At 42.8% G+C, this 12,689-nt stretch overlaps 1 protein-coding gene across 1 annotated transcript in view; it reads left to right on the top strand.

Annotated features, from left to right (window-relative positions):
• Positions 1-12,689, top strand: part of SWT1 (SWT1 RNA endoribonuclease homolog) — a 25,520-nt gene extending 12,831 nt beyond the window's left edge. Inside the window, 7 exon segments of the mRNA XM_063165449.1 lie at positions 56-194; positions 971-1,116; positions 2,218-2,426; positions 2,656-2,784; positions 9,485-9,551; positions 10,230-10,294; positions 11,625-12,689. Coding sequence (XP_063021519.1) covers positions 56-194; positions 971-1,116; positions 2,218-2,426; positions 2,656-2,784; positions 9,485-9,551; positions 10,230-10,294; positions 11,625-11,730 — 861 coding nt within the window. The 3' untranslated portion in view covers positions 11,731-12,689.

Genomic DNA, 12,689 nt, shown 5'->3' with positions numbered 1-12,689 from the left:
AGGAACATGTCTAAATGAAAACCAGCCTTTGAGTTTATGACATACTCTCTTCCAGATCCTGTATCTGAAGCCACCATGGACCTTAGCAAACCTGCTGAAATGTTATAAAAAACACTGGATGGCTGTTTTTGGTTATGTAGTGCCAAGGAGTTTACTTTCAAGCATTGAATGTCTTTCTAAACACCTTTGTGCAGGTAACAGTCCCTGAGAAAGTTAATTGTAAACCTGTAAAAAGCCTCCATGTTCTGGTTTGAGTTATGGAACTGGCTGTGTGTATTAATGGTCACCTGGGTCTGAATTATTTTTAAAAAGCAAATAATCCTTTTCCCTCCCTTGCCTCCATGTTATATGTGACCAAATGATCTGCATTTACCAAAAAAATTATGGAGGAGCAAAGGATATTTAATGTGGTATGTGAGGACAGGGAGGTTTGTTTTAAAAAGAAGCAAACTAAAATAAAACCTTCACAAACCTTCCATTTGTTTAAAGATGTCTTTGAACATTTCATTTTGACAGACCTGGTGAACTCCCCCAGAGGGTGCTGGGCAAGGCTGCCAGAGCCCCAGGAGAGTTTGGACAATGCTCCCAAGGATGCACAGGGTGGGATTGTTAGGGTGTCTGTGCAGGGTCAGGGTTGGACTCTGATCCCTGTGGCGCCCTTCCCACTCAGGATATCCTGGGATTTCTTGGTTCTGCCTCTTTGGGATATTGTTGTTCTGCAGAATAATTTTAGATATGCCAGCTCATCCTTGTGTCAGATCCCAGGATAAATTTGGAAGACTTGGTTAAGGAGTGAGCAATCTCATGCATGTTTCTCTGAGATTGTTGTACCTGATGCTTCTGAACCATTTTCCTAGGCTTTTCAAGTGCTTCTGTTAATCTAGGTATTTAAGTATTAAATTTGCCTGCCAAGACTGTTAAATCCTAACTTGTTTTTTTCCTCCTTCTTACATGAATGTCTAAACATCAGATAAACCATTTGACTCCTCAACAGTGCGTGTCCTACTCCAGGAATCCAAAAACTTGCTCCATGCTTTCAGCTGCAGGTCAGACTACAACGGTGTCCTGCCCCAGGCTTATGCTGAAGTGGCAAAACTCTGTGAGACCCTCGGGGGGGTAAGGGCAGTTTTGGTGTTCGTCCACCTCACCCCATCCTCGAGTTGTTCATGTTCCAAACCTGGCTTAGATTTCCTAATTATTCCCATCATTTCCACTGATTACTCCAGGAAATGTTGCTGGGGTGTTTTTGAAATGAAGAGACCCTGACTTTAACTTTTGTTTTCATGCAGTGAATATCTGCTAATACATTTTTTCTCTAATATAAATGTGTTAGTATCAGAAGGGTTACTGAAACCCATTATTTTGTCTTAGCTTTCTATTACATTTGTATCTGATGGGCCTTAGAGGTTAAACTTGCTGTTTCTGACATGGGTCCCATACTGCTGTTCTTAAGTGTGTTACTTCAGCTTTCATTGTCTGTGTAGCTGAAGAAGGGATTCCCTTTTTGGGAATGTTTGTGGTGGTTCTGCTGGCCCCTTTTGTGTTCTCAGAAGTTAGTCTTCATTTCCAGCTCAGCTCTGAGGAGGAAATTCCAACTATCTTGGTTTATGGCTATTGTCACTTCTGAATGTAATGATGTAAAAACTGGAGTCATGAGCATGGATGAAATATTTGGATTTATAGGAAAGAAGATAGGTCAGAACAGCTGTCAAGAGTTCTTGGTGTCTTTAGAGAAGGATAAAAGGGAAAGAAAGGTCGGGAGTCGCCTGTGCTGGGCCCTCTGTGCAATGCAGTCAGCCCTGAAGCTGATGTTCTGTGTTATGAGAATCAGGCTCTGTCTGAAAACTTCTCAGGAAGGAAATTCCTCCCTGCCAAGGTGGTGAGGGCCTGGCACAGGGTGCCCAGAGAAGCTGTGGCTGCCCCTGGATCCCTGGCAGTGTCCAAGGCCAGGATGGACAGAGCTTGGAGCAACCTGGGCTGGTGGAAGGTGTCCCTGCCCATGGCAGAGGTGGCACTGGATGGGCTTTGAGGTCTCTGCCAGCCCAAACTATCAAGAGAGGCTTTGGAAGCAGAGACTGTAACCAAGGTGACTCAAAGAGTTCAGCCTTGTTTTCTTGAGCAACGCTTAAAAAAAATCTGTAGAAGTGTGTAGATTCTGGTTTTCTGAAGTTAGGAACCAAGTACATTGATTATTTGTTTGCTGAACTGTTTTATAAGGTGAGGGCAGACAGTGAGCAGGATTTATCAGAAGACATCATGGTTCTTTCAGAAAATGCTGCGTGTGAAAAAATGGAAGCCACGATGCCCAATCTGCAAAGCACTGAGGAAAAAGAGCCACAACCCAGCTTTCATGTGGCTCAGGAAAACAGGCACCAGGAAATCTGGTCAGTCCTGGAAGGTGTTTGGAACACCATGAACTTGTACAGGTACAGCTTGCTAAAAAGGCTCAGAACTAACACATAGCCTTAGATAACTTTCAAACGAGCACACTTTAGCAACTGTGCTTTTTTTACTCTGTAATTTAATGAATTTAGATTAATTGATAATGCCAACAAAAAAATCACACAAAAGTTGGGAGCATGCAAATTGTTATGTGAATCTGAGCTTTTTTATTAACTGCTTTTCTATCTCTTCTTTATTTCTTTTGAATTTCAGTATTGAGCTGTTCCAGAAGCTGGACCCCAGTGCAGTGACCATGGCTGGCAAGGCCTCGTTTGAGGAGGCTTTTCTGGGCCTGCAGAAGCTGCTGGTGGCAGTGAAGGACATCCGTGAGGGCATTGGCAGGTGAGCGCTGCAGCTGGCCACAAATGTGTCACAGGCACCTGAAGTCACAAAAGTCTGAAGTATTTCAGCAGCAAACCACTCTTTATTCTGTGTGCTTGGTGACATGATTTGCAGTAAAAATCCTGCTGCCAAGGTCAAGGCTGCCTTAAACCATTGGTAGCAAAAGATCAACATGGAAGTGTTGCAGATGTGGAGATCTCTTGCAGGGAATTTGCCTGGGATTTGTTTTCCAGTGTTTGACCAGCAAGTTGCCTCTGCTCAGGTGTAACTGGAGCTATTAATGATTAATCATTATGATTAATACATCAGTTTTGATGGCAGGAACTTTGAATAATTCAGGGCATTTGTGTTTCAAATGTGAGGCCTGCTCAGATGGGGACAAAGTTCCAGTAGAGTGAAGGTTGTAAAGTTTTGGGGTTTTGCTGTTCCCAGTTCTTCATGATAGCCATAACAACAACAACAATCAGCTGCATTTTTTCTTTAGGCAGGATAATATTCCCTCTGTCTTCACAGAATCACAGAATCCCAGAGTGGTTTGAGTTGGGAGGGACCTCAAAGCCCATCCAGTGCCACCCCTGCCATGGGCAGGGACACCTTCCACTATCCCAGGTTGCTCCAAGCCCCATCCAACCTGTTCTTGGGCACTGCCAGGGATCCACAGGGGCAGCCACAGCTTCTCTGGGCACCCTGTGCCAGGGCCTGCCCACCCTCACAGGGAGGAATTCTTCCCCAGTATCCCATCTAACCCTGCCCTCTGGCAGGGGGAGCCCCATCCCTCCACTGTTTTTTAACAGCACAAAAAATTGAAAGTTTCAGGAAGAATAAGGAGTCTCCTGTGTTGTCTTGGCTTAGTCCTTTTTACATGGCACTGAAATATAGATCCATTCAAAGAATTCCAGTCTCTCTTTCAAATATAAATTATCAAAATATTGTAAAAATTAGAAACAGAAAAGTATGGGTAGGAATGTGAACTTGAGCAGCTGAGTGCTGATGGATTAAATTTATTGCTGGTGGGTTTTTTCCCCCTCTAAGGAAATTGTTTCAATCAAGTAGGCTACTGCTAAACTTTGCTCTCTTCATTCTGATACTAAAGTTTTTGCAAGACGTCCTGTGGTACCAGTTTATAAATGTGATGGATGAGATTAAATGGGAATATGGACTATTCAGAATGGTTATTTTTGTGTTGCAGAGGTATTTAATTTAAAACTGTTGGTTTTCTTTGTGGGAGAGCTCTGTAAAAATAAAACCTCCTAGTAATAAATAAAAATAGACAGGCTGATTGTTGGAATGGAGTAGTTTTGCTGGACACTTTGGAAATGCCTGCTCTGATGTGCAGGTTTGCAGTAGGTGGCATTGTGGAGCAAGTAATGGGGAGAATTTGTTCCAAGCATTTTCTGCATTGGCCTTGAGTGGAGGGATTTAGGGAGTTTGAGAGCTCTGAGGAGCTTTTCCAAAGAGCCAGGAGCCAGGTTAATGTCTCATTGCAGTTTTATGAATATTACAGAGTATTAAAGCAAAAATTCAGAAGCTTTCATAGAACCAGAATGGGTGGGGTTGGAAGGGACCTTAAAGCTCATCTGTTTCCACTCCCTGCCATGGGCAGAGACGCCTCACTTTCATTTTGCTCTAAAACTGACCTTGCAACATATTTATATTTCTTGATTTTTGAAAAAAATGCCTCTCAGTGACTTAATCTAATGGCATGATTGCAGAAAAGGAGGCACTGGAGAAAAAACAGTGAGAATGTTCTGTCTTGAATATTTGGAGGTAGCACAGCTTTTAATGATCAAATACAGCTGATTCTGTGGTACCTTCTGATCCCTGCTATCCTGAACAAAGAAGAGAAAAAGTGTCTTGTGGAAGTTTGAAGCTTTACCAGTAAATGATGTTGAAAGTTCAACTGCATTAAAAATTTAGATTTTCAGATTGTTAAAAACAATTAGAAAAACATGGTAATGATTTTTGAGATAAATGTAATGATACCCTTAATCATAAAAAAACCACCAAACTACCCAGTGGCACTACCCCAGCTATTCAGGCTTGATGGCTAGAACATGTTAATGACAAGTACAGATATAGAAAAGGAAAAAAAAATCTGTTTCATTGAAGATGTGTAACAGCTTTTGGCATATTACTCTGTTCTGGTAATTTCTGTAACACCATGCAGGTTTTTTTATTTTGTCTTGATTTCTTCCACTAATAGCACTGGTAGCAGAGTGTGTTTGTATTGCACAATTCTGCATGCCAGCAATGACAGCCTTCAGGTCTGAAATTAAGATAATCAGTACAGTGAGCATGTTCTAACTATATACCTTTGCTGTTGGTAATGGGCAAATGGTATGAAACCTCTGAAATTTAAGTATCCAGTAAAATTGTGAAACCATTACATGATTTTAAATAATTTTGGATTGAGGTTTTGTGAGTGTTCTCACTGGTGGTTTATATTTCTATTTGGGTTGGGTATTATTTGGAACCAGTTAATTGGGGCACCTTATTTAAAGTCTCTTAAATTAACCCTATAAAATGAAATAATGGTTTAGATTAGCTGATGTTTGCCCTCAGCTGAATAGAACTTGTGATTCTAAGTTTCTGTATGCAGCCCTAGGGAATTGGACATTGTCTTAATGTTTCCTGCCAGGTTTCTTTTAGATAAGAAATCCTTGTTCATAGGAAAGAAAGAAAATTCAGTCTTGGGTTAATTGATGCACTTATTTCAAGTTGGATTTTTTCCTTTCATCTCTTGGCTAAAAAAGAATTTTTTTGTTCATATGCCAACTTGAAAATCAGTCACATCTTATAGCATATACACTTAGATACAGGCCTCCTAAATATTTATACTAATATGCTGTCACCTGTAAAATATTTGTCTGTTTCTGACTGCATAAGGAGCCTGAGTTCTGCTTTTCTAATATATTATCTAAATTGAATTTCTCTCACACTCCCAGTGGTTTGGAAAAATGTGGTTTAGTCCAGGACTCTAGAAATGTTTGTAAATTAAAAGTGTAATTTCTTAAGATTTCAGTAGTGCAGGAGAGTGTTACTATATCAGCACTGATCAATGAACTGAAATAATTTAAAACAATTCTGCCGTGTTACTAGTTTTAGTACAGAATTCCTCAGATGCAGAGAAACTGCGTCCTCTATTTTTTCAGCTGGTCAGTGGAGGAATTGAGGTCTCTCCTCTTTGGTGTCTCAATAGAGAATTGTCTTCATTCCCTTAGGCTCTGGTGTCAGTTAATAATTTCTGCCATAAAGTCTTTAGATGAAGAGCTCTGCCTTCAATCTTCTCTGCACACAGTCTCTTTTTGGAAGGAAAATGCACATTAGCTCCCTGTTCAAAAAATATCAGACATTCCAATCACTACTTGTTTGATCTTTATGATTTTATGCATTTAGGTGAAACCTGACACAGAACTTACCTGCAGCCTTCTCTGCTGCCAGCCCCAAACTGAAATGCTGTGTTGTGCCAATTTTAATGACAGCTGTAAGAAACAAAGCTCGAACAGAGCTGGAGGTGGGCAGTGCTCCCCAGGGGACAGGGCAGAGGTGGTGCTGTGCAGCTGCTCACACCCCTGGTGCCTTTAGAGCAGTCTGGAAAGCAGAAAGGTTGCAAACATGGGGCTCTAAAGCTACAGTGTTTGGAGCCTGTAGAGCCAGGGATGCCAGCAGGGGCTGACAGCTGAGACAGTTTGATCTATTTCTTATCCATTTCTATTTATTACTGTATCTTACACCTTGTGCTTGGCATCAGATCATTGACAGGATAGGAGATAAACATTGAGAGTGGTTCGGGAAACACTTGAGATGAAATCATCAAGTCTGACTGTATCCTTTCTCCCTCCTGCCCCCAAGACAGCATTTAACCTCCAATTGGTGGCAGGTATCCATAGTCATTTCTTGGGTCTTTCTTTGACATTCCCTTTATTACCTCACATGCTCAATATTTCCACAAAACTGTGTAGAACCCTTCTGGAGTTCTAGGCTGAAGCTGAAGTACAGAATGGGGGGTGTTGTGGTGTGGCTGTGCAAGGCTGTGCTGATGCAAAGGCCAAGTGATTCCATGGATTTCCACCCTCTGCTTCTGAAGCAGCGTGGAGAGAGGAGCAGCAGCAGTGGTTGGTGTTGTAGTGCTGAGGTTCACATGGCTGCTTAGAACAGTTGGATGTAAAAGCCCTTTGCTTCATGGATTACTGATTTACAGGCAGTTCTCCAGACATAGTTCTACAGTTGAGGCAGATGTTTTATCACTGAGAGACTTCCATTGAAATGAGGGCAACTTGATTTAATGAAGTAATGGAGGCAGAGTCAATGCTCCTACAGACAGATCCAAATTTCCCAGTGCTTCCCATTCCCTTAAAATGTCCATTTTCCATAGCACAGGGGGGTGGCTACAGGTGATGAAAGGAACATGAAGTGACTGAAAGCAGTAGGGAGCAGTGGTGCTGAGAAATCATTGCTCTGCAGACAGGAATGTGTCAGTTTTGTGCAGAAGAATATATTCCCAGACTGGCACTGGTGTTGCAGCCCCTGTTTAGCTGCAGACAGCACCAGGCTGTTTTGTGAGTGCTGACCTGTTGGGAATCTGTGGGGGAGTTATGGTGCAGCTCAGCAGCTTCCCAGGGTTCTGTGTGGAGTGAGGGCTCCCCCCTCAAAACAACAAATCTCTTACATTGGGAGCTGCTATAAAAACTTGGAGCCAAATGTCAGACTTCTCATTCCACAGTGCAAACCCAGAAACCATTGGCTCCGTCCAGGCAAAGGCCATAAAATGAGGTACAGGGTTTAACATGAGGTTACTTGGATGATTAATTACACAATTTGGTTTTTTTCCCCAAAGAGCTGGAAGCACAATGAGTTTGTCCACACACCTGAGGTCTTGCAGGGATACACTTGAGAGTGTTCCCTCCATCCTTCCTCTGGAGAGCTCCCATGGCCAGGTTTTCCAATGGCAGCTCAGTCCTTGGCACAGCAGGAAGAACAGGGATGGACAAATTTTGCCCCAGGATTTTGTGATGGCCTTGGGGTGAGATGATTCATAACACCTTAACTTTTATGTTGTGTCCACTTGTGCATCCAGGCTGATGGCAGCAGCCAGGCAGGTTCTGCTTGGACTGGAGGGAATGATTCCATGAGGAATCTGCCTGGACTGGAGGGAATGATTGCATGAGGAATCTGCCTGGACTGAAGGGAATGATTCCATGAGGAATAATTCATATAATTCAGCCTCTCCCAGGTTCAGGATGCTCTGCTCCTGCTGCTGCAGGTGTGCTGAGTGTGATAGGCAGGGCTGGATAGCCTGGAGCTGCTGGGGTGGGCAGTGGGAGCTGCTGGGTGTGGCAGTGGGAGAATCCCACTTTGTTGGGTGGGAATGGGAGCTGCTGGGGAGTGGGAGCTGCTGTGCAGTTGCAGCTGCCAGGATTCCCAGCGTTTCCATGGAGGGTTGCTGGCAGCTTCTCCCTGCCGGCATTTTCCGCTGTCAAAGCCGATTGTCGCTGCGGTGCCCGGGGAAGGCTCTGAGGTGTTTTTAGGCAGAGCAGCCACTTGGTTCCCTTCCTGACTCCTATTAAGGCAAACATTTTGGGTACTGCTTCTTAGGAAGCGGAGGGAAGAATGCATGACTAATTTTTGGTGATAATTCCTATGAAAAATGATGAGAAAAAGCAGTAGACGCTCTGCTTTTAGAGGAGACTCAACAATAAATCCTGTGCTGTGTCATGGTCTTCTAGCCTGCTTCAAACACAGGCTCCTTTAACTGGTGTTTTTAAACTTACTCTGTTACTTTCCTGTGCTTTTTCAATTCCTAATTAATTCATTCATAAATGAAGCTTACAGCTTGCAAGAGGAGGAAGAGAATTTGGGCACTTTCCCATGGGAAACTAAATAGTGCTTTCCCCAAAAGATTTTCTTTTTCCAAGTCCAGTCATTATCTTAATCATGATTTAACTATGTAAGACTTAAAAATCCAGAATTTTGTCAGTATTTCTTAATATATATAAGGTGTTACTTGTGTTTTAATTTTGTGTTGATTTTAAGGTACATTTTGCAGCATTTAGGAGGGTTCTGCTTTTCCTGGTGAATGCAAATGAAGTTACACTGAGGTGGAACTGAATTGTATCTGCCTGAATAGATGAGGATAATTAATTTTGTTAAAAACCAAGTTCTTTACTGTATTGGCTTTGGAGCCTTGTGGAAAAGGATGTCCATCAAGAAGCTTCATTAAAGCCACCTCTCTTCAGCTGTTACATCCCACTGGCCCTTGGCTGTATTGAGTGGAATTGGTGCTTATTAGAAGTAACAAAAATGGAAAGTGAGTTGCAGCATTTGGGCTGCACGTGGGAATCTGGAGGGAATGAGTTAAAGCTGGGGTGGGAATGTTGTGTGTGAGCCCAGGGGCCTCACTGGTGGGCACCAAGGGGCTTTCAGTTAATGTTGGGTTTCCTCCCTCCTCCCTCATTCAGAAATGGCTCACAAAAACATGGAGGGAATTGTTAATTAGAAAAAGCCTCCAGAAAAGTCCTCACAGAAATAATAAGCTCTTTAATTCTATTAGAGTAGTGGAAGGGAGAATTCTTCAAAGTTCATAATTTCCTTTTTGTTCAAGTATTTTTTTTTCCCTTGAAGATTTCTGACTTATTTTTTAACTCTTTCACAGACTCCTTTTCTACTTGCTTTAAATCATCTTCAAACTTTTCTTTTTCAGAATTTTAACCCCAACCAGCAGTTTCCAAGATATTTGGACCCTCTATAACTTCCTCAGAAGACATGAGGTATGACATTTTCTTTGGGATTTGATCACTTCACTTACAGCTTTTATTTCAAGAAGCTCTGAGGTCATGTCTCATCACTGTATTTCCATTAAGAATTTTGATTCTTTGCTCTTATTTATTAGTTGTTGAACATAAAGATAAATTTTGGTTGGATTTCAACAGGTATTTGAGTTGTTCCTATGATTTGCTGAGTGCTCACTTGGTGTGAATGACTTGCTGTTGAGAATAAAAAGCCTTGTAATGAATGTTTTTAGTAGAATATTTCTGTTTAATATGTTACATATTTCAGGCTTGCAGTGCTCTGCTGTGCAGGGAAATATATTTGGGGTTTGGGCCTTCAGATATATTTTTGGAATTGATGCAAGTCAGAGCTTATTTCATTTGAGATACACACATATATCCAAAAATATGTATATGTAAATAAAACTATAGGTAACTTGAGAGGGGAGGAAAAATTCTTGAAGGGTTTTTAGATTTTTGCTGAAGTGGTTAGAAAATGGAGCTGGAATTAGTAATATTAGATTTAATTGCAAGATACAGGATGACATTTTTAATGTACTGTCTCAACTTGAGAACCTGTTATGGAGTACATGAGCTGTATCTGCTCTTCCTACTGCATAATTGTAGAAGACATGTGATACTTGATAAATTACTGTATTAATTCTTTCTTTGTTTTAGATCAATAACAGTCTGAAGTTCACTGCTGAGGAGCTGTATGAATGTGTTTCACAGGAGCTCTACAGGTGAGCCAGTTACTGACCCCACTGGGGGAGCAGAGGCAGCTTTTTCACCTGTACTACCAAGGTACCATCAGAGGAATCATCTGGGTCAATAAAAATCCCCCTTTGTAGGAGTAGTGTAGGGAAAATAAATGTTTTTTTGTTTTTTTTTTTAATTCCCTTTTTAATTTTAATGCCCGATTAGCACAGAGCAGGAGAGGACAGAAATTAAATTTGACCTGAGGCATCAGTGCCTGCTTGGAGATTTTCAGCTGTTGAAGGGAGGTGTTGAGCCCTCTCTCCTCTGCCAGTGGTTTCTGGCTCATTTCTTTATGAATTTGTGGCACTGAAGGTTTGTGAATCCAGGCTCTGGGAGGTTTCTAAAATGCCATCATGGATTTTTAATAATTCTGAGCTGGCTAATAAAGGGCAGGTAACTGGATATTGCTGTTGTGTGGATATGAATGAGCTGTCACTGGCCAGGATCAGCTGAGTGAAAGGCTGGAGGGTGAATTACTCTAAAAAGCTTCCCTTTGCCTGGATTAATTCTGGGTCCATGAATGTTCTGTTAAGTTTCATGTGCAGTTTGCAAGCAAGGAGACAGTTATTCAGGGAGGGAGACATTCAATATTTATATCAGTAATAAAAAACAGTTTAAAAGCTTCACTCCCCCAGGTTGATGACCTGTACTGATACAGGCATAGAGAAAAGAGTGTGTGGAAATTCTGCACTCCCACAAGGTGATGGCTCTAGACCTGTACTGATACAGGCATAAAGAAAACAGTGTGTGGCAATCTGTGCTCAGCAGAGTAGAGCAGGTGCTTTGGAGACTTCCCTGGCAGCCCTCGGGCTGTGCTTGGGGAACTAACTCAGTGACTGGGGTTTTCTTCCTTTTTTGAGGAGCAGCTTTGAAATGGTCTTTTGAGAAAGGTTTGCAAAAGATTCTAAGTTAGGCATGTTTATATGTGATCAGGTTGAGATTACTCTTTTGAAAGGGTCTAAGTTGTAAGGGGGTGTATCCAGATCCTTATTTTGAGTGTGAGTACAGGCTATGTCAGTGTGTGAAGGATGGTTGAACTGAACCTTCCAGAATCCCAGATCTCTGCAGAAGGTTGATGTCAGTGACCTCTCCTGACAATTTTACCTGCCCTGGAAGGGACCAGGGGCTCTGCCTGTGGCAGCTGTGGGTCAGCTGTTGCAAGGAGCTCATGTGAAATCCTCTGATGTAGCAGCTGTAGTGCAAAAGTCACTGCTGCTGCTTGAGTTTGATGGAAACGTCCTTGAAAATGTAAGGAGTATTTGTAAAGATTGCTGTTGTGCCGTGTCCTGCTAACCTTTCTCTCCTGTCTCCCAGGGAAAGGCTGGAAGTGGGCTGCTGCCAGCTGGCCCAGCTGGAGCAGACGCTGGAGCAGTGCCAGGCGTCCGTGCACAGGGAGGCCGAGAGCCGGGGCTGGCTCTGACCCGGGCTCACTCCGCCTCCTCGGGGGAGGAGAGGAAAAGGGAGGCGCTGGAGGAGCCTGAACCCTGCCGCCTTTTCTTCTCGAAGGTGCTGGTTCGGCTTGGAGTTGAAGGGAAAACAGTTTCACGTGGATATTAAATGTTGGGATTTCTGCTGAGAATTCCATTTAGTACTAGAATGTTCTGTCTTGAGTGAGGGTGCTGCTGGATAGGCATGGATAGCCAGGAGCAGCAGGGCTGGCTTGGGATGCAGCAGCTGTGCTGTGCTGCTTTGAGCACCCAGCGTTCCTGAGGAGCTGAGCTGTTAATGGTTGGATAGGAAACCCCTCTGTTTGTTTTGCTGGTAGTTTACAAGTCACAAGTAAGAAAAAGGAATCTGTTGTGTGACCCGAGGGTAGGAAGTAGCTGAGTGCAAGGCCAGGAATGGAGGACTGACCCACGGACACACCTGTGTGTCCTGTGCAGTGAAGGCTTCAGAGAGGATGTAGAAGGGGCAAAGGAGCAGACTGATGCCTGTTTTTCCTTAAGGACAGCACAGACCCCCCACCCACACACAAGTGTTTGTCCCATACCCCTTTTGAGAGGAAAAGGGCTTTTCTCCTTAGTTTGAGCAGGCATTTTATATTCATACAGTGGAAAGCTGCTAGCAGTGCTCTTGGGGAAACTCCTCCTCCAGCTCCTGCCACATCCTTCTGGAAGGTGGGCCTGGGTCCTCCCTGGATATCCCTCTGTGGCTGCACTGCTGGCTGCTTTCCGGAACTGCTTTAAGTCCATGAAACTTCCCAAAAGCCATTTTGTAAGGCCTTTAATGCTACCTCTTCTTGTATGTATTTGTACAGAGATGAGCTGACTAGCAAAGTTCTGAAGTGTCTATTTTGATACTAACTTTTGGATGTATTTGTAAATTCTTGATTGTAAAAATGTAATTTATTGTTACATAAACATTCTGAGTTCATTCTGA

This window comes from Melospiza melodia, chromosome 11 (assembly GCF_035770615.1).
Source record: "Melospiza melodia melodia isolate bMelMel2 chromosome 11, bMelMel2.pri, whole genome shotgun sequence".
In the NCBI taxonomy this organism is placed as follows: domain Eukaryota; kingdom Metazoa; phylum Chordata; class Aves; order Passeriformes; family Passerellidae; genus Melospiza; species Melospiza melodia.
Note: the sequence above shows the minus strand (reverse complement) of the source record. Positions and strands in the feature narration are given on the sequence as shown.